Source organism: Antechinus flavipes, chromosome 3, assembly GCF_016432865.1.
Source record: "Antechinus flavipes isolate AdamAnt ecotype Samford, QLD, Australia chromosome 3, AdamAnt_v2, whole genome shotgun sequence".
Lineage (NCBI taxonomy): Eukaryota > Metazoa > Chordata > Mammalia > Dasyuromorphia > Dasyuridae > Antechinus > Antechinus flavipes.
In genome coordinates, this window is record NC_067400.1 from 305019835 (window position 1) to 305043125 (window position 23291).

Genomic DNA, 23291 nt, shown 5'->3' on the forward strand with positions numbered 1-23291 from the left:
CATGTAGTCGAATCCCTTCTACCACACTGGGTTTCCTCAGGATTACAAGGGGGAAAAAATGGTACAGGATCTCTACTTAACTTCCTGTAATTAAGCAAATGAACTTAGAAGCTACAGTTCATCACTATGGGAGCTCATATATAAAACTTTGATGTGATTCTATCAAAATTGATTAATACTGATTAGAATAGTATGGAGGTTCAAATGAATTATTCCTCAAATTACCCTCCCATTCCCCACTCCATCCTGTTTCAATTTACAGAAAGATGTCCATCTTTCTTTGGATCATCATAATCTAAATTCATTCCTCTATGGGCAACAAAACCCAAAGGGAGTTGTTCCCTTCCTGAGGCCTAAAAGCGGTATTAGAGAAGAGAGAAATGGTGACCATTAAGCATATACAGATTATGTTTCATTTCATTTGATTAAACAGTAACTTATAACATACTAAATGTCACAATATATATCAGAGGGGATGCTCCATCACCCAAGAACCATGAGAGAATTCTTCATAAAACTTGCCCTGCAAGATATGAAGATTGGGGGACCGTTGGGTATTTGTTCAAACAAAGCCATGTAAGGATTGTCTGCCCTACATATAGGTTCTGTACAGCCTTTGAATTTATGAAAATGATTCGAGCAATTATGACATATGGCCATCCCATTAAAGTGATGTGAGACTTGTGATGCGGTTCTGTGATAATGGAGTTCAGTTTCTGTACTGAATGAAGGGGTAACAGTCAGGAGGCCAGGGGAAAGCTACCCATTAGAACTCTTCAAAGTTTAATGATCAGAGAGACAAATATATATACCTCAAATGCTCAATAGACTTAATTCAAAGTATACTCTTTGAAGTTCCTATAGTTTTCTCTAACAAACAAGATCTACTAAGATGTAAATGATTAAGCAGGGCATTTTGGTTACCTAGACAGAGATGCAAATAGTTGAGATACACATCAGGGTAAAGTTTATCACACCTTTGTCTCAAGCATCTTTAGTCTCTATTGTGAGATGTTTTTCCTGTCCTAAATTCAAAGGTTTGCCTTTAATCCAAAAAGAAGTGTTGCATTTTGCTTCAGTTGCTAAATTATTAACTTATTATATTGACAAGCAGTCTCTGCTATTTCAATAAGAAAAGAGCGTTTTGGTGAGCCAAGTTACTGTAAGATTCAATTCCTAAAGTGGATTCTTACCTCCTGGGCCTCTACACTGTGGTGCTCTGGAGATCTCTCCTTTTAGAATACTGGAATAAGTGAGGCTTCAGAGCAACTTCTAGTGGATTTGCTTCTCTGTTTCAAATTACTTGCAGAGATCCCCTTATCTGTTAAAAAAAAAAAATCTCTGACAGAATAGATCTTAATACAATTCTAGTTTGCTATTATAATAATAGATCAGATAGTGAGAGCCAGCTCAAAACAATACTAACATGAACCTCATTACATCAGAGAATTTATGTGATGACCGCGTATTTAAAATCAGCTGGAGTCAGGAATTCAGGTTAAGGGGAAAATCTTCAATCTTTATTGAAGTGAAGAGATGAAAAGGGATTGTGATACCAATATGGGCAGCTGCGACAGGAAGCCAGCTGCGACAGGAAGCCAGCTAGCAGAGGGGGATTGGAGATGAAGAGCCATAGCAATGGCAATGCGAGCAGCTGTGTCAAGACGCCAGCCAGCAGTCTCTCCTTCTGCTTCCCTCTCCACTCCCCTGCCTCCACCCACCAAAAACGTCATTTCCTTTACAACACATCAGGACTTGCACAAAGAGTGGGCAGGGGCCATTCTTTCTCCAAGCTTATATATTATAGAGTATGGTCCAATTACTATTTAACCTCACGTGCTTGGGACCTCAGTGCATCAACTCAAGCCTCAGCCCATTACAAATTTAATTTTAGATTAACAAATTCAAATAACAACTAAAAAATCAAAAACAAAATTTGAACCCAAATTTTATCTTTGGCTTATATAACTAGCCAGTCTTGTTACAACCATTTACTAAAACTAACTGAAAAACTATCTCTGTAGCTGTTTTCTTTTAATTGCTCATCCCTCCTCTAGGAGGATGAAATTTTGCTAGGAAATTATTACTAGAATATTACTAGAAATTATTTTTATAATGATGATTTCTAATGCACAACTGAATTCATTTAAAAGTTGCCAAAATAATTGCAATTGTCAAAAAAGTTCTGGGATGAGAGGTATAAATACATTGAGAAGTCAATTTGAAGACAGTGCAGATTAAATAAGTAATTTATAGAAAAATATGTGTACCTTTCATGACATGGTCAAGATTAAATTGGCAATAATAAATCCAAATAAAGTTGGTTTTTCCCATTCAGATAACCCAATACATTCTATCATTCTTTTTAAAACCAAAATTAAAGATGTTTCTGCTAAATAAAACAATAATTTGTTGTTCCATAACACCCAATTATCCTCACATTTTAGAAAGGACTAAAATTTTAGGCTGAATAATTCAAATGTTAAATATCTTTCCCCTTATTATAACAGCTCAGATTGCTCCAATATTAACCTCTAAAATAAAAAAATTTAATGTTGTATTTTTACTGATAATCTGCCATACTTATAGAAACTTACTATTGGAAGAAAATAGAAAAAATGCTTCCCTAATTTCATGTCATTTCCAGGCTAGAGTCATATATATGGCCAGTTTTATTGAGCCAGGATTAAAAGGTAGAATAATTTCCATCTAAGAGAAAATGTTATCTTAAGTTAAATCAAGTCATAAAAGCCTTATCTTAGTTCATACATGGTTGTTCTCCCAACCTTCCTCATGAGAACTCTACCTGTAATTCATAGATGTCAATACCATAGGGCTACTGGCATCATGGATCATTGGCTTAATAGAATTCCTTGATGATCATATATCAGAATAATATAAATTATAGTACCATGAAACATAATAGCAAGTTTCAATAATCATAGCTTCATAGATTCATGGATTCAGTTATTAAGAATCACATATATTTGATATAGATGAAAAAATCAAAATATTTAATTTTATACTTCTAAAAACAAGCCATGTTTTAGATAAATACTAAAGAGGATTCTTCCTTATAGATACACATCTCAGATGACAAGATTTAACAGAAACTCATTATAAAATAGATCTATAAAAAGAATTAGTATATTTTTCTATATTTTGAAAGTTGCTTAAGCCTGTTTTTGGTAATACTTAAAGATGTTTAATCTATAATTTCTCAATTTTGTTAGTATTCCATACCAATTTTTAAAAGTACCTATGAATAGGATAGAATTTTGCTCAGTTGTATTCCCAGATCACTACAGCACTTATCTTTTACATAAGCCACACACTGTGGTAAGCAGTTCATAACTGTAGGTTTCTCCTGGCAATCCTGGGAGATAACTGTAAATATTTATTATTCCTTTTGTACATACGAGGACTGATTGGATTCTCTAATTTTCTACCATTACAATGACGTAGAAATATACAATGTAGAAGTGAAAGATGCTAAGAAAATCCTAACACTTTTTCTGAAAACTACAATGAATGTTGGTAACAAAGAAGGAGATTGACTGGTTTTCTATTTTGATCATTTAGACATCATTGATGTGACTAAACAAATTTATGGTACAAATAAGTATAGGGAGTTTACCAAGAAACAAGCAATTTCAGTTGCTAAAACAGCAATGCATATCATTTTTGAGGAAAATGGATCACAGGCCATAAAAAAGTTGAATGTCATTCTTGACAGCATGCTTTGAGACGCCAAGAAAATAATTTCCAAACCAGAAATGTTCTCTCTCATGATTATATGAGGAAACAGATATTAGATGCTGGAGATTATGACTTTCAAATAGCTATCACAGAAGCTTTATGTAGAATGACGTCTGAAAAACAAAGATGAGAAATGGCTTGTCAGTGGAAAACTGATAACACCAGTGCGAAGAGAACAGTGGCCCTTAGGTAGCAATAAAATTCAGGCCTTATTAGATATACTATAGGAGTAACTTGACTAAGGACATTTACAACCTTTTCTAAGTCCTTGGAATTTCCCAGTATTTGTTGTAAAAAAAAAAACCTGGAAAATGGAGGATGTTGATTGATTTAAGAAAGGTAAATGAACAGATGGAAACTATGGGAACTTTTCAGCCTGGACTTCCATCTCCTACTCAATTGCCTAGAGAATGGCCTCTTTGGGTTATAGACATTAAGGACTGTTTCTATTCTATCCTTCTAGATAAGGAGGATATGAAAAGATTTGCCTTTAGTGTGCCCAGCATTAACTTAGCTGAGCCTTATAAAAGATATGAATGGACAGTTTTGCCACAGAGAATGAAAAACAGCCCTACTATGTGTCAAATGTATGTTGCTGGTGCTCTTATTCCAGTAAGAAAAGCATTTCCAAAAGTAATGTTATTACATTATATGGATGATATATGGGGATGGGCACCTGAGGAACAAATGTTGCATGAAGCATTTCTACAAAAGACCATGTACTTTTGAACTACAAATTGCACATAGCTCCAGAAAAAATTCAAAGACATGCTCCTTTTCAATATTTAGGATATGAAGTATACCCTAAGGTGCTTACAGTACAAAAACTGTCCTTAAGAACAGAGAAGCTAAACACCTCAAATGATTTTCAGAAATTGATAGGAGATATCCAATGGATGCGACCAGTGTTAGGCTTGACTACCTATCAATTGCAACCATTACATGACATTTTAAGGGGAGCCACTGCTTTAAATTCACCACATCAGCTTACAAAAGAAGCTCAAAAAGCTTTGAGAGAAGTTGAACTGGCTTTATCCAATGTGGTTGAAAGAGTCACTTAAAAACCCTTGGAAATATCAGTTTTTGCTGCACAAGAGGCACCCATAGCAGTCCTTCATCAAGGAGACAGTGTGATAGAGTGGGTGAACCTCCTGGCACAACCAGAACAAAGCCTTACTCCTTACCCAGTGCTTGTGGCTAGAATTTTATTAAAGGCCATTAAGCAAGGAGTACAATTATCTGGGACAAGACCTAACAATATATACACCTTTTATACTAATACACAAATTAATGTATGTTGTGAAACCATCCCAGAGTGGCAAATTTTATTAGCCATGGCTCCAAATTTTATACATGGGTCTCCATTAAAGATAACCAGACTGTTACATAATTGGCGATGGATTCTTGAAGAAAAAGTTTCTAAAGTTTCTCTTAAAGGATCAACTATCTGCTATACCAATCAGACTTCCAAGAAAATATTTTAATGATCTAGAAAAAATAACAACAAAATTCATATGGAACAATAAAAAGTCGAGAATCTCAAGGGAATTAATGAAAAAAAAATCAAATGAAGGTGGCCTAGATGTACCTGATCTGAAATTATATTATAAAGCAGCAGTCACCAAAACCATTTGGTATTGGCTAAGAAATAGATTAGTGGATCAGTGGAAAAGGTTAGGTTCACAAGACAGAATAGTCAACTATAGCAATCTAGTGTTTGACAAACCCAAAGACCCTAACTTCTGGGATAAGAATTCATTATTTGATAAAAACTGCTGAGATAATTGGAAATTAGTATGGCAGAAATTAGGCATGGACCCACACTTAACACCATATACCAAGATAAGATCAAAATGGGTCCATGATCTAGACATAAAGAATGAGATTATAAATAAATTAGAGGAACATAGGATAGTTTATCTCTCAGACTTGTGGAGGAGAAAAAAATTTGTGACCAAAGATGAACTAGAGACCATTACTGATCACAAAATAGAAAATTTTGATTACATCAAATTAAAAAGCCTTTGTACAAATAAAACTAATGCAAACAAGATTAGAAGGGAAGCAACAAACTGGGAAAACATTTTCACAGTTAAAGGTTCTGATAAAGGCCTCATTTCCAAAATATATAGAGAACTGACTCAAATTTATAAGAAATCAAGCCATTCTCCAATTGATAAATGGTCAAAGGATATGAACAGACAATTTTCAGAGGATGAAATTGAAACTATTACCACTCATATGAAAGAGTGTTCCAAATCATTATTGATCAGAGAAATGCAAATTAAGACAACTCTGAGATACCACTACACACCTGTCAGATTGGCTAAGATGACAGGAAAAAATAATGATGAATGTTGGAGGGGATGCGGGAAAACTGGGACACTGATGCATTGTTGGTGGAGTTGTGAACGAATCCAACCATTCTGGAGAGCAATCTGGAGTTATGCCCAAAAAGTTATCAAATTGTGCATATTCTTTGATTCAGCAGTATTTCTATTGGGCTTATATCCCAAAGAAATACTAAAGAAGGGAAAGGGACCTGTATGTGCCAAAATGTTTGTAGCAGCCCTGTTTGTAGTGGCCAGAAACTGGAAAATGAATGGATGCCCATCAATTGGAGAATGGCTGGATAAATTGTGGTATATGAATGTTATGGAATATTATTGTTCTGTAAGAAATGACCAACAGGATGAATACAGAGAGGACTGGCGAGACTTACATGAACTGATGCTAAGTGAAATGAGCAGAACCAGGAGATCATTATACACTTTGACAACAATATTGTATGAGGACATATTTTGATGGAAGTGGATTTCTTTGACAAAGAGACCTGAGTTTCAATTGGTAAATGACAGACAGAAACAGGTACACCCAAAGAAAGAACACTGGGAAACGAATGTGAACTATCTGCATTTTTGTTTTTCTTCCCGGGTTATTTATACCTTCTGAATCCAATTCTCCCTGTGCAACAAGAGAACTGTTCGGTTCTGCAAACATATATTGTATCTAGGATATACTGCAACATATCCAACATATATAGGACTGCTTGCCATCTAGGGGAGGGGGTGGAGGGAGGGAGGGGAAAAATCGGAACAGAAACGAGTGCAAGGGATAATGTTGTAAAAAAAAAATTACCCTGGCATGGATTCTGTCAATATAAAGTAATTATTAAATAAAAATTAAAAAAAAAAAAGGATCAACTATCTTTACAGACATAACATTTGTGCTGTGTACTCTTGTGACTTAACTATAACGAGAGTAGTCAGAACTCCTTTTCATCCACTCAGCAGAATGAATTGTATGCAATCATTCTAGCTCTTACTTATTATCCAGGAGATAAAACTATATACTTATTATCCAGGAGATATAAATTCGGCCTATTCAGTAGGTGTGGTACAAAGAATTGCCACAGTCCAAATAAAATTTGTAGCCTCTAATATATATCAGCTCTTCAAGGAACTTCAAGAGCAAGTGAGAAAGCATCCAGGTAAGATTTATATTTTGCATGTCCACTCTCATAGTGGACTTCCAGATTCCATTTTTGATGGTAATTCAAAAGCAGATAGCTTTCTAACTATGCTGGCCAATACTCCTTTATTCCAAGAAGCCCAAGAATCTCATTTTAAATATCATCAGGCTGCTTGAGCTTTACGTTTAAAATTTGGAATAACAAGAGAGGAAACTAGGAGCATAGTAAAAGCCTGTACAGCCTGCCTTCTTTTCCACGCTCCTACACTGCCTCCAGGGAAGAACCCTCTTGGTTTGAGACCCAATGAAATTTGGCAAATGGATGTGACCCATTATAAATCTTTTGGCCATCTGTCTTTTATCCATGTTGTAGTAGACACCTTTTCAGGATTCACTTTTGCAATACCAGCAGCAAAAGAGACAGCCCGAGTGGTCACTGAATTCCTTATACAAGCATTTGCAATTATGGGTGCGCCACAAGCCATAAAAACAGACAATGGACCTGCATATACTTCTAAACATTTTGCACACTTTTGTGCATAGTATAAAATTTTGCACACCACTGGCATACTCTTTAATCCTCAAGGACAGGCAATAGTAGAGAGGAGAAACAGAGACATTAAGACGCTCCTCCAAAAACAAAAGAAAGGGGGAGCCACAGGTAACGCTAGAGAACTTCTAAATCTAGCCCTTTATACTATTAACTTCTTGATTTTTGACAAAGATGCATTGGCTCCAGCAGACAGGTTTTTATAACCCACCAGAAGGGCAGTGTCCAGTGCAAGCAGCTCCACTATATTTAGATAATCGCCAGGTGATGTGGAGAGACCCAGAAAGTGGTGAATGGAAGGGTCCAGATAGGCTAACTGCTTGGGGAAGAGGGTTTGCTTGTATCTCCACAGATGGAGAAGAAATCAGATAGGTGCCAACGAGCCGTATTCACATTGTCCATTGCAGAGAGATGGAGCAGACCCTTGAAAAGAAGGAGAAGACCCAAGAAACATTAAGTGGTTCCATTGCTGCCTGTGTCCACCACTGAAAAAGCATGGCAATTATGGTGTTTCACTCATGGACATCAAAAATTTTTGGACTTGAAAACCCTCAGGAATCATTGGATTCTCTGAGACATGAAAAGATTGTTGTAGGACTTCTGGAATACCATGTTGATTTATATTGTTTGTTATATCACTACTTGCATGTACAATTCATGTACATCGAGCCTGCAGCATAGTGGACAGGGCCATTCTTTCTCCAAGCATATATTGATATTGTCCAATTGGTAATTGGCTTTAAATGCTCTGACTTCAGTGCATCTGCTCAGAGTTTTCAGCCCATTACACATTCTACTATGTTGGCACTACCCAGAGAGCTGACCCAAGTGCAGCTGTGGCACAGGAATGTAACAAGAATTACCCTACTAGAAAACTGTCTGAAAGACATTTTATTTCTTTGAAGGACTCAGGTTATATTTTTTCTCTATTTCCTTTCATGCCACTCAAAATTAATTGTTTTTTAAATAATCTGAAAATTCTGCTCTTGAAATTTCAGTGATTTATATCTTTATAAGCCATATGCTCAATTTAAGTTGATCTTTTCTAATCTGAGTATTCTCTATTATGTGTGCATGCACTTAATTTGTTCCTGTATTTTTTTAAATTCATATTCTTGTCTAATTCTACCTTCAGTCTTTCTCTAACTATAGCCTTATAAAATTTGAACTTTTCATTAATCAATTAGTTTTTTTTTTTAAGACTCCTAATTTTCAAAATATATGCATGGATAATTTTTCAACATTAACTCTTGCAAAAATTCGTGCTCCGATTTCCCTCACCTTCTCTCACTCTTCCCCTAGATAGCAAGTAATCCAATATATGTTAAATATGGTAGAAATGTATGTTAAATCCAATATGTGCATACATATTTATACAATTATCTTGCTGCACACACACAAAAAAAATCAAACAGGAAAAAATGAGAAAGAAAATAAAATGCAAGCAAACAACAGCAAAAAGAGTAAAAATTCTATGTTCTGAGTTCTTTCTCTGTGTGTATATGGCTTTCTTCATCACAAGATCATTGGAACTGGTCTAAATCATCTCATTGTTGAAGAGAGCCACTTCCATCAGAATTGATCATCAAATAATCCTGTTGTTGCCACATACAATTAATCAATTGATTTCAATGCAAGTTTTATTGTATTTCTAATTTGCCCAAACTATTGTTTTAAACTACAGTAGTATCATTATATTTCACTTACCTTCCATTGTTTTCTGATTTCAAACCAAGCTTACTCTTTCTGGAAGCACTTTGGAATTCACCTTCAATCAGGAGTCCCAAATTAAGATTTGTTTAATGTCTTCAGGTTGATTGTTTAAAAGCAATAAACAACAGAAGGATAAATGAACTATCTACTTTCATTCTTTTCTGAAGATGGTTAAAATTTCCTTATTCTTCCATGTAATAAGAAAAATTCCTTCCTATGATAACCTTACCCTAATTTTAAGTATAGTTTTTAAGTATATGTTTATTTTACACAAAAATAAAACCAAGTTCATGGTTTGATATTCCCAAACTTCAGAGATTGGCTAGCTGAAAGTTTAATAGGCTTAGCAAATGTTTTTCCTTTTTTGAATTCTGAGTTGTGAAATTATTTGAGCTAACAAGATTTTTAATCTAATTTTTCTTATACTATTTCTTAAGTTTTTTTCTTATTTTAACACTTCCCTGAATTTCTATTTTAGTGAATTTCCCCTAAATATATCTAATGACTATTAAGACAATTCTCAAAGTGCAAACTTCAGCTTTAAATCGGTCCCCAGTTATTAAAAAAAAAACAAAAAACTATAAAGAATAATTGATCTCAATTCTGATGGACCTGGCTATCCTCAGCAATGAGATGAACCAAATCAGTTCTATTGGAGCAGTAATGAACTGAACCAGCTACACCCAGCGAAAGAACTCTGGGAGATGACTAAGAACCATTACATCGAATTCCCAATCCCTATATTTTTGCCCACTTGCATTTTTGATTTCCTTCACAGGCTAATTGTACAATATTTCAGAGTCCAATTCTTTTTGTATAGCACAATAATGGTTTGGACATGTATACTTATTTTGTATTTAATTTATACTCTAATATATTTAACATGTATTGGTCATCCTTGCCATCTAGGGGAGGGGATGGGGGGAAGGAGGAGAAAAATTGGAACAAAAGGTCTGGCAATTGTCAATGCTGTAAAATTACCCATTTATATAACTTGTAAATAAAAAACTATTAAAAATTTTTTAAAAAGAATAATTGATCTTATTGTTTTTTAAACTCTACAGAGTTTGATAGTGCCTCCACAAACTCAGCAATATATTTCATAAAGTTAGTCAAAATATAATTTTAAAATGAAGAGAATTTGATTATTTCTTTTACATAAATTTTGTTTCCAATTTTTTAATCTTAGTTTTCAATTAATTTCTGTATCTGTCTTTTATCTGGGCAATCTCCAACATGGCCACTGTTACAAACACAGAAAAAAAGAAATTTATCCTCTTGAAAGCATTTTTTGAAAATGTATTATTTTTATAGCCTGTTCTTTTTCCAGTCATGACATCTTTTTGATCTAGAAATTTTTACATGACCCCAGGTATGTAGGCATATAAAATCAGTATGCAAAGCAAACATTTACTGATAATAATTCCTAATTTTAAGACACCCCTATTCAGTTATGAGATCCTACATGGAACCACAGTCTGGGTCCTGGACCATGAAGACAGCTAGAGTTGTTTCATCTTTGGTACAATAATTTCTGTCCAGGAGAGGTTTGAGAGATTTTTGAGGATCAGAGAAAATGTCTAATCCTCCACTGTTGGTCATATGATCTACTCAATGTTCTTTCTACTATCTTACCAAGCCTATATTTGTTCATTCTGAATTTTTTTCTTTTCCTTTTTTTTTTTTAATTTTCAGATTCTGTGTTTGTAACAAAGAGTAAGAGTGCTGATATAGCCCTCCTTGGGAACAATGTGACCCTGAACTGCAATTTGACGATCTCAGCAGAAGTTCTGCAAATTACCTGGCAAAAGCTCCAAGGGTCTATTCCAGAAAACATAGGCACCTACAGCAGCCAGCATGGTGAAAAAATTCTCCCCCATACAATGAACGGATCCAGTGCAGCAGTACAGAACTGACATCCACAAGCATGACTATATATAACGTGACCTTGAAAGATGCTGCATGTTACAAATGTCTCTTTAATGTCTTTCCAAATGGTATCTATGGAGGAAAGATGTGCTTCAGTGTACAAGGTAAAAGGAAAACTGTCTTTGTGCTATAATGTTTTCTAGAAGATCCATACTGTTCCAAAAGCAGTAAGGCGGGGAAAAAAAGGATGGATGGGCAGACATGATACCTAACACTTTATTATACTGACTTTTAAGGTCAGGGTCTATAGTCATAGAATATTAGGAAAGAAGATAATGTAGAAATTGCTTAATCTAAACTTCTCATCATTCTATACTATGTCTTCTATGTCAAATTGACACATTTATGTAATCATGACCTGGAAAATAATCTCAGAATTTTTGGTTGAGAAAATGCAGACAGAGATTATGAAAGATATTTAATGAAGATATTTAAGGTATTTAATAAAGGTTATTTTTAAACAGCAAAAATTCTCTGAATAAAGTATAAGGCAATGTAAAAACCTGCTCAAAAGTCTCAACTAAATGTTTCGATTATAACTGCTATTTTCCTCCCCCATCACAAACACACACAGACACACACCTCCCCACACACACACATACCCCTCAATGTTTCTTTACCTGCAGTAACTTTCTTTTCCTCTCATAATATTCAAAGCCAAGGACTGTTTGTCCTCAAATGAAATCAACTTAAAATCTCCATAAAGGTGCTTACTGAAGTCTCAGTAGAGAAGATTATTGAGTCCCAGAGTACATGGACATAAACACTTAGGAAAACTGAAATCAATATATTCAAAGCATCATATCAAAAATTTGGGGATAGGTATTTGCATCCATTCTTCTAGTGGACATCTACTAGCAACCAAAGAGTTGTTATGGGGCAGTTTTCATAGTCATAGACAATACAATGTCTCCAAAATACATTTAGTCATCATTCAGATGAAATTTTTGTATCAATAGCATCTCTTACAATTTAGTTTCAGTAACAAATTATTGTAGAATGGTTTAATTAGTAAAGTGATGCTTTTAGAGCAGGGAAGATCTGGGTTTGAGTCTAAGCTCTCTCATATACTGATTAGATGACAGTGGGCAAGTCACCAGTCCACCTTCTATCAATATGGAAGGCAGCAAGTCCTAATAGATCCAGGTCTGTCCTAGGAGACAGGGTTCATGTGTCCCCCATCTCTGACACATATTGACTAACTATAGGATTGGAGCCAGTTTCTTGAATCATTCAGTGCCCCCAGGAAATGCTCTGAAAACAAAAAATTGCTGAGCTATTTAGGAGTTCCCTAAACCCATCATAGACCCAGCCTGAAATCACTTGTATGCTATATGGACAGGGATCATTTCTGAATTTTCTTTTTGTTTCACTTAGATGTGCCTGAATTAAGAAGTGAACTTCATCCTCATCCCACCATTGAGGGAATCCTTATAGTCATCTGCTCAGCTACAGGAAAACCTGCCCCTCACATCACTTTCTCCCATGAGAGGCTGCTGATGGGATTGCCCAAGGAATACACTGATCAAAGCCCAGATGGAATAACTAATGTTACCAAATGGTATAATATCTCAAAGGAGGCTGTGAGGTCCTTGAAAATTGAGAATGCATCCTGTGTCATGGATCACCCTCTAAGGAAGAAAAAAGAACTTGTTTATTTTTCTCAGGAACCAGAATGTAAGTAAAAAATAAAGCCAGTAAAGTTAAATTTTAATTAATATATTTGTTGTGATCCACATATTTCAGATAAATGAAATAACATCATGTGTGTGTGTGTGTGTGTGTGTGTGTGTGTGTGTGTGTAAGTCAGCTAGGTGACACAATGGATAGAGAGCCAGATCTGGGATCAAGAAGATTTTTTAAATGAGTTAAAATTTAGCCTCAGACATTTATTAGTAGTGTGAACTTGGGCACTTTACCTTTTTGCCTTAGTTTTTTCATTTGTAAAATGAGCTGGAGAAGGAAATGGCAAAGCACTCTATTATCTTTTCCCAGAAAAACCCAAATGGGGTCAAAAAGAGTCAGTTGCAACTGAAAATGAGTGAAACAATAACATATGGATGTATATACATGTGTGTATACATATATATTTATAGAGAAATATATATATGTAAATATATGAAATATCATATATTACATGATTATATGAAATATCATATATATTATATATGAGAAATATCATATCATTGTAAAACTTAAAAATAATTCATAAGTATTTCCATCTATTCTTCTTGTATGGACTATCCACTAGTAACTAAAGAGTTGTTTGAGGGACTATTTTCATAGTTACAGAAACTACACTTAGTCATTGTCTCCAAACTATATTTAGTCATCATTCAAGTTATATTTTCATAAGAGTAGCACTTCTCACAGTCTCATTTACAAATTATTGCAGAGTGGTATAGATTCCATACATTTTGCTTGTATTTTGAAAATAAGAATCCATTATTAAAATAAAAATATTTTTACATGTAATTGGAGGAAAATATTATTTAAAAGACACAGAGTGTTTCTCATTGGAAATTCCACATATTAATAAAATCACTGCATTTGTTCAAACATAAAAAACTTCAAACCACGGAAATTATGTAAATTTAAAAAATGTATTTTTGCCATTTTATTCATTTTTGCCACAACTGTGAACACACTAAAATCTAAATTTTATTTCAATCCCTCCTCCTCCATAGATAACTATACTTCCTCATTCTAAAACTTGCCTTACCACCATTCCTCTCCTGAACACAAATGAGAATCAGGGGAAAAGCAAAAACAACTTGGATGCAGCCAAACTCTCTCTCTCAGTCAACTAGCTTACTTTATAATAAAAACATTTCAAGCCTTCATTATTTTATTTTTATTTTTATCAGTGTTTTGTTTTTACATCACAAACTTTTACAGACAAGTACTCTCATTTTCTGAGAATCTCTTGTAACTGAATAAAACTGAAAAAGAGGGAGTATTTGTGAAATAGTATGTGCCAAGGACTATTCTAAGGATTGTGAAGAAAAATGGAATGAGAATGATTCTTTTACTTAAATCATGATTAATTGTTATCACTTTCTCTCTAGTTCTTTGCCAGTCTTTTTAAAGAATGGAAAATAGAGTTTAGAAAACAGAAGAGAAATAAAGACAGAGATATCTAAAACAGTTGGAATCCATCAGTAATGGAGAAGAGAAAATTAAGTAAACATGTTATTAATCCTCATCTAATGAGTGCATCTGCCATAAGTTAATTAATCATCCAAAAAGAAATAATGAAGTGCCTACTAGTGCCAGGCACTGTGCTAAGTGCTAGAGATGCCAGTGCAACACTTGAAGATGTTGTGGCCCAAGATGGTGACAATGACATGGGGCAGAGAAATGATTCTCCTTACAAGGAGTATAAATATATACCTATCATATAACCAGTCCTATAACCCATTAGAGATGAGAGGTATTATGATGTAATTAACAATTAAACCCTAGACTTAGAGGTTAGTAGCTTGTGTTTAAATCATGATTTATTTGTTTCAACCCAAAGAACTTCATGCAGCTCATTCCCCCTCTCCATGCATCAGTTTTCTGATCTGTAAAAGGAGCAGATTGATTTCAATAATTCCAAGATTTCCAATATAACTCAAGCCAACTGAGTTTACAAGCCCATTTCTAAGGCTATTTCTAATTAAATATGTTTCTTTGATTACTTTAGAAAATAAAATTCTCATAATTTTTGTATCACCTATGCTCCTTTTCTGCTCTTTTACTAAAGATAACCAAGTGGAATAAAATGTCTTTGAACACAATTATCCCATTCATGGATTTAGTCATTTGATGAAATAAATCATTTACTATTTGTTACACACTATCATAGACAATGGAAATATAAAGAAAGAAAAAAAAAATGTGGATGCTACACTCCAAGATCTCACAATCAAATTTGGTGGATAATATTAAAATTATGTTTGTTGAAGACATATAAAAGGAGAGCCAAGCAGCAGTTCACTCAAGTTCACATTAAAATCCTCTCCAAAAACCTTTAAATAATTCTATAAAACAATTCCTAGAGCATTAAAAATCACAAAGAGGATGAGTTGAAATAATTTTCTTGCCAAAGAGAACTGAGAAGGTCATCAGGAAAGATCTATTGCATCTGGGCAAATGAAACACTGTCTATTCCAGTTTGGGGGTACAGGCAGAGTGAGGTATGTGATCTAAGGGGATTGTACCTGGGGAGGAGGGGATGTGAAATAGACTGGGAAAATGCTATCTGTAGAAGGTAGGATTTGGCTGAATCTTGAAGGCAGGCAGAGAAAATAGGAGTAGGAGATAAGTAGACGAGCATCCTGGCATATGGGATAGCCAATGAAGAGATATGAAAACTGTCATGTACGAGGAACAACAAGAAATAGGTGTTACTATATCACAGATTACATGGAAAGGAATAAAGTGGAAGGACATTTTGAAAAACAGGAAGGGATAAGTTTGTGAAGGAATTTATATACAAAGAATTATATATTTGAATCTGAAGGTAATAGGGAGTCACAGGTTTGTCTTCATATGATGATAACATAGTTAATCCTGTGCTTTAAACTAATCTCTTTGACAAATGAATGTTAGGTAAATTGGAGTTGAGTGAGATTGTTTACAGGGAGAGCCACCAGCAGGCAAGTGCAGTAGTCCAAGTAGGAGGCACTTGGAGCTTATAGCAGAGAGGTAGTAGTATCAAAGGAGAGAAGAAACTTGTATGAGAAATGTGAACTGCAGAGGATGAAGCTGAGTGTGTGTGTGTGTGTGTATGTGTGTGTACGTAACATATACATAAATACTATAGATTACCTTAAACACTGAAAATAATACAGCAAGACACAAGATTCTGGATTCTTCTCTAGTGTGAAATTATGAAGGTTTGCTTTACTTTTAAAATATTTTGCAGAATAAATATCCCAAAGCAAATCAAACCTAAATCCCAGAGAAAAGTACTGGTTTCCTTATGATTGGCCAAAGTAAAACAAAAGAATTAAACAAAATAGGAAATAAAATAAGATTAATGTATTGGGAATTAAAGCAATTAACAGATGGTATTTATGTCTTATGTCTTCTAGCAATTTCCAATGACTCATTGTCGAGGTCACATATATACCTAATAGCCGCACTGATTTGCCCATTGCTCCTCATTAGCTGCTTGGTGATATACACGAAAAGGTAAGTTATAACATGTAAGTAGGAGTAAGGACAGAGAAGTAGTATACTGTTATGGGCCAGAACTTGAAACAAGCTACTAAGTGGAGTTGAGGAGACAATGGTTAAATCTAGTTTAGCATTGATTTAATCTTACAACAAATAATGGTTTCCTAGTGATAAAATGATTGGTTTATAATCAGTGTAGAGCATATAAGCTAGGAATCTTAGCCAAGATTTATTTGGAGAGATTCAGAGGGCAGAGAAGGAGGCAGGAGCTCAAGCTTTCGGAACCAAGGAGAGAGATAGGCCTTTAAGAAAACTAACCAGGCCCCAGGAAAGGAGACAAGACTTTGAAGGAGACAATAAAGGATTTGGACTTTAACACCTGGCTATACTTGTGGTAATTACTGAACTGAAAGAAAGGCTGCCCTCAGAGACTGCAAGGAAATCGAAACAAAGGAGAATATTACAGTATACTGATGATTCTGACGGAAGAAATAAGTCTATATATGCTGAAGAAAATGGGCTCTCTCTTATTGTTCCAGGATAAAAAATAAAAATAGTCACTGCTCTGCACAAAATATTTCCTTTGAGAAACCAGAGAAAGAGAAACCCATGGAGTCAGACACCCAGGAATAGAATATTCCTAACCATGTTGAGGTAATTGGTGATCATATGATTGTATTCTTGTCATGCACAATTTTATTCTGTGCTATAAATACTCATGACAATATGGTATAATTCTTTGTATAATTTTATTTTGAGAATGGAAAGAATAAATACAAAAAGGAATAAGTGATTTGCCTGAACTAATAAGGTGAGTTCATTATATGGCAATTACATGCAACAAAAATCTGTATATTTTCACAAATTTTACATATCTACCAATATTTTCTTTCTATTCTAAGACCATATCATGGGAGAAATATGATTAGACTGTCTAAATATTTCCAATCTAATCAATCAAATTTAACACACTACTTATGGTTATTTAGGCATGGGTTTTGATGAGTTTGCTTTTTTAATCAATCACTGTTAAAACTGCAGTTATTCTAAAAAGATTTATTCATTTATTTTATGAATATTTTTCTGAGGCTAATGTGAAATGGCAACTTAGATAAGTCAGTAGTGGTGATATATGGAAGTCCAAGAAAGTTATGTGATTTTAGCTTTTGTTAGGAGAAATGTATCATGCAGAATGAAATGCCGTTCATTTGAGATACAATTTAGGAACTATTCTTCTGAAATCCTCTCCCTACTCATCTCTTTCTCTTAACTTCCTGGGTTTCTTTCACTTCTCAGCTGAGACTTTTCCATTTTTCTTTTTTCTTATAGCTTTTCCTCTGACGCTGCCCCTGCACCCAGTTATCCTGTATATGTGTCATTAGAACATAGGTTTTTACAATGGTATCTCCCCCACTGAGCTTCTTGAGAGCCTGAACATTTGGACTTCTGGATTGTGTTGGAATACACGGGAGAGCTGTTAGAATACATGGGAGCCACCTGATAGTGGCTGCTGGAGATCCAACCCAGAATGGCTCGCCTCTTGTGAGAGGATGATACGAGGAGACTGAGAGGCCATTGCATTGGCTGACAGCTCTCCTCTTCAGTCTGTTTCCAATTTATCTCATTCCCAGTCTGCAACACCTGTGTCAGCAAAGGCTGCTCTGCAACTCTTTCAGATGCTATTATCCACAGCTATAGAGGCTTTAGGAGAATTGACCTGTCCCTTAACAGGATTGCATGGAGAAGATTATGTGGAGTATACAATTTTCCTTTAATTATTCGTTTCTATAAATGTTTGTTAAGGTTCTACCATGTGAGGAATAAGAATGGGGAAATTGGGAGGAGAAAAACACTGAGAATTTCATAGTATCCAGAAAGCGAAGGAGAATATGACATTCTTGAGAACTATGATGTAACATGAGATTATTCAAGGGAAGCAGTATAATTTAAGGAGGATAGAACTGAGGTAATATTAGATCTCTTCCAGATCATAATTTTGCATTCCCTTTTACACCTCTGTAAAGTATTATCTTAAAATTCCAGAGTTAGAAAGCATCTCAGAAGTGATTCCTATCAATCCATCCCTGAAATTTGAATCCCTGCTACAATACCTCCAACAAGCATTCCTCCAGAATCCACTTGAAAGTGTCCAGTAATGGGAAAGTTATTGTCTTAGAAAACTGACCCATCTCACTTCTATACACAACACATAACAAATGTGTTAGAGTCTCTATCTTTCACTCCTTGATCCTATTTCTATTTTCTAGAGTCAAATTTTTCTTCCATAAAAAAATGTTCATTCTAGGTCAGGCATAATATGGACCAATCCAGTAATCCAACCTTGAGGTTTGAAATGAAATAAAACACTTGTGGATCAAAAGGTGCAATTAAAACCAATTCTACAGATGCAACATTAAGAAAACAAAATTTCTGAAGTTAAAAACATATTTAAAAACTTCTCTTCTTTTGTATTCATCCAATAAGTCACCAGGCTAAATCAGGAAAGAATTCCCCTCAGGTAATTGGAGATTGGATAAAACCTAGGAAAATCACTCTTCTCATGTTGGGTTATTTATTTATTACTCAAGAGGTCAAGTAGATTTTGCCTCAATTTCCCATCATAATCTCTCACAAACTAACATAGTCTATCAACTATGTGCATTCCATATTATCAAAGAGTTGGGGACAGTGGGGAGAACTTTTGTATATGATTTAATTGCCTTTTTTAATTGCCTTAAGATATTGTTCAATCAGGTTTTAAATGCAGTTCACTCAAAATCAGAGTGTTTCACATGAATTGTTTTCTAGTCATATCTACTTTATTTCTCTCTCATCCTACATTCCATGAGGGGGGGGAGGGGAGTAAAAGAAAAACTAACACTTTGTAATAAAGATACATAGTCAAGCCAAACAAACTTCTTCATTTCTTAGGTCCAAAAATATGTCAAATACACATCTGCACTGTGTGTCTATCACTATTACACAAAATCAGGATGTGGGGTAGCATATTTTGTCATCAGTCCTCGGAATCATGAGTGGTTCTTGCATTGATAGAAGATCTTATGTTTTTCAAAATAATTTTGTTTGCTTTTGTTCTTATTATATAGCATGAGGTGGTGTGTGTGTGTGTGTGGTGTGTGAAAGAGACAAAGAGACAAAGACAGAGAAATAGAGACAGAGAGAAAATGTACCATTAGGGCTTGGAATTTGGGTTATAATTCTATATAAGTTTTTTTTTTTTCTGGTTCTCATTTTACTTAATATCAATTCATATAAATCATTCTATGTCCAATTGAAATCAGTAATCTCTCATTTTTTATAGAATAATAATATTCATTTACATTCATATGCTACAATTTTTTCAGCCATTCCCCTATTGGTGAACATACTCTTAGTTTTCATGGTGGTGGTAGTGTTGTTTTGTTGTTTTGCCAGCACCAGGTACTGGATTTCATCCCTCTTTAATATATTTATCTCATTATTTAAGCCTATTGAAATATTGTTGGATCTTATTTGTGTTATTGAATGCATTTGAACACAAAGGAGTCAGGCCTAATCGAGCTATTCTTCAAGGATTTCTGGTTTGTAATTCAAAATTATGGACCACTATCTTGGACTTGCATTCAAATCATGAGCAATTCTTAGACTCCTCAGAAAAGAGGTGAGAAGGGAAGGGGTCATTGCTAGTCCCCAATACCAAATTTCCAACCAATCATCTTTCTCTTTGCACCTCAACTTTGTAACCAGTCATGCTGCCTTCAACCATATGATGTCACTTAGCCTGTTCTTTGTTTTGTACTCCCCAAAACCTATAAAAGGGGAACTGTTCTTTAGATTGGAATCTTTGGCATAAGAGGAGGCAAGCTACTGATCTTTTATTGACAGACAGCATGATTCTGTTAATAAATGTTATCTTGCTCAGATGATGACCCAAGTTTACCTTTTTGTTAAAATTCAGTAACAACACAAATATCCTACAACATTTTATATAAGCATTAAATAATGTGAAATAAACATGAAATCTTAATAAATATTGTTATTTAATTTATGTTTTTAATATGTATGTTTACATGGATTGAACTATGCAAAATAAATAGGACATGACATATCATCCAAGAACTTAGTACAAGATCTATTTTGTTTATTTTTTTATATTTTCCTTGTTCTTTTTTCTGAAAATCAGCTGATAAATGATGATGAGGTATTGTGTCCTGCTTTCTGGAGCCCCCAAGTTGGGGTAACAAAAGGTACCATTGCTTTCTAGAGCCCTCATGCCAGAGTAATTAAAATATCCTGCTTTCTAGAGTTCTGTGACTTTGTAAGAAGGAGAGTTTGAAGCCAGAGATGTGGAAATTAGTGGGAGAACAATGAACTGAATACAATAAATTAAGGAATTCCACAAGTTTTATAAAGAGGAATGTTAACTTGGGTGGTCAAACCAGGAAGTATCAGGAGAAAAACAAGCAGAGGGTTGGTGCCCATAGATGTGGAGGGTACAGTGTGTGGGGTGGAGCTAAGGAAGTCTTTTTTTTTTTTTTTTTTTTTTTAGCATTTTACTGATTTATTTTGCTTGTTATTGCTTTTGGATATCTGCAGGGCATGACTATTTGCATGAGTAAAGAGTTCTTAAGTACTATGGCCTGTTGGGCAGAAAAGGAATTAAGTACCTTAAGTACCTTGCTGTTGAGCTTGCTTTTCACCTTCAAAGCTCATTTTCAATTCTGCCTACACCTGAGCATGTGCCCTTAGGGTATTCCCTATCTCTTGACCCTCTTCCCTCAACTCTGCCTTCATGGGCAGGAGGAGAGTGGGAGGGCCATCACCACTGCCCAAGAAGCAGTTTTGCCCACCCTCTATGTCCTCATTATTAGAAGCAGAGCTTAGCTCCAGGCCCCAGGCAAAAAAACACTTGAGGATTGATGGCAACTGCTATTAAGCAAGCCTGTGGGGGAAGGGGATTGCAATGAGTTCCCCAGAGTTCCCCACTGCTACTCTCAAACTGGAGTGTAGCACAGAAGCTCTAGGGTGAGCAAAGGACTTCTCAGTGCCTGATTTTTTTCAGTGAACATTATAAGAGTTGTGATTGCAAGGCCATCTGCTGTTTACTGTCATTCACCTTCCTTATCCTCATCAGTATAAGCTCTGTATTTAGGTTATAATAGAGAGTGAAACTGGTGATAAAATGGCTGGTCATAAAATAATTCTTATCTTTTCTAGCCTGAGAAAAGGTTGAAACCAAACACATCTTGGATTTTACATAAACCGTTGAAGGCATCATAGTCAGGAATCTGGATCCAATTTACTTTGATCATTTTTCTCTCATCCCTTTATCTAACTTTGGAAGTCCCTTATTCATGCTTCAGTATATATGTAAAGGATTTTTTTGTTTCTTCACTCGTTATGTTGGATCCATGAAGGGAAGAGAACATGAAACAATTTTTCTGTTCCAAGTGATGCGGGAAAGGTTCCTTTCTAGATTCCCACCCTCTCCTAGTTAATTGTAAATTGCCCTTTAATTCACAAATCCTGGTCCCTTTGAATTCCAATAGAAGATCTGACCTGTTTCCAGCCCCACCCAGATCTGAGTCAACTTTGGGGCTACACCCTAAAGCCTCTCGAGCTAAGTCTCCTATTATAAAAGGGCCAAGCTGGAACCCCCTCTTTGCAGAGATTCCAAACATGGCTACCATGTGAGGACCCTCTGTCCAGTGTCCTTCTTATCTCTACCTTTGCCTATACTTTAACTTTGCTTATCCAATAATAAACCTCTTTTATCAATCTAGCTCTCCGGGCCAATAAATGCTTTTATTGGGAACTCGAGCCGCTACTAGACCCCCTTGCGCGGAATCTGTACCCCAAACCTGCCACTAGACCTTAACCCTAATTTCATTTAGGTACCCCAAAGCTAGACCTCAACATTTGGTTCCCTGACGAAACGAACACCAGAAGCTAGATAATTTGGCAATCAAACTGGACCCCAGCTTTTTTGGGGCACTCAGAACCAATCTGGGTTTTGAGCTGTTCAGGCAGTATTCTTCCGGGAAGAATCTGCGTTCTTTCTTTGGTCTCACTCTATCTCTAAAGGTAGTGCGGAGAATATATCTGTGTTCCGTCTCACCCTACTTCCATTTCAGGTGAAAAGGCTTCTATTTTTTACAGATAGAAGGACCAGGCAATCCGGAACTCTGGACAAGGTAAAAGACTTTTTTTTCTTTCCTTATCTTGCAGTGAACACCCAAAGTCCTCGGGTCGGGCTTGGGTCGTTGTTGGGAGCTCTAAGCTCTGGCACAATTCTTTAAGAATTGCTGCGGATTGACAAAAAGGCCTTCTTTTGTCGGCCCTCTGTCTCTAAGAAATACGAGGGAGGCTGCAAGGATTTGGAAGAATAAAAGTTTTTACCTGTGCACAATCTAGACACTCCCCTGCTTCTAAAATCTTTCCTGGAGCAGATGCTTGGCTTGAGGAAACTCCCTCTGTCCAAATCCTTTGGAGAGATAAAGGCCCTCCCATCTCAATGCATTTCTATTCTTTTATTTCGTCACCAAATTATCCTGGTCTCCAGCAGGAACTGTTGAGACAAGAGAGGAAGTGTCTCTTTAATACACCCCCCCCTCCCCCAGACCAAGGAGACACATGGCCGTTCTGGGGACCCCACCCCTCTCGGGGGTCCCAGGCCACGGCTCTCTTTGATCTGTTCTGGGGA

The 23291-nt window shown here is 35.5% G+C and overlaps 1 protein-coding gene across 3 annotated transcripts in view; it reads left to right on the forward strand.

Moving 5' to 3' along the window:
- Positions 1-20707, forward strand: part of LOC127554053 (OX-2 membrane glycoprotein-like) — a 71728-nt gene extending 51021 nt beyond the window's left edge. Inside the window, exons 3-6 of one of the 3 annotated variants that reach the window (XM_051985279.1) lie at positions 12800-13099; positions 16504-16603; positions 17128-17242; positions 17918-20707. In XM_051985279.1, coding sequence (XP_051841239.1) covers positions 12800-13099; positions 16504-16603; positions 17128-17221 — 494 coding nt within the window. In that variant the 3' untranslated portion in view covers positions 17222-17242; positions 17918-20707. The remainder of the gene's footprint in view (positions 1-12799; positions 13100-16503; positions 16604-17127; positions 17243-17917) is intronic. The other 2 variants (XM_051985278.1, XM_051985280.1) reach the window with 2 other exon arrangements.
- The last annotated feature ends 2584 nt before the right edge of the window (positions 20708-23291 follow it).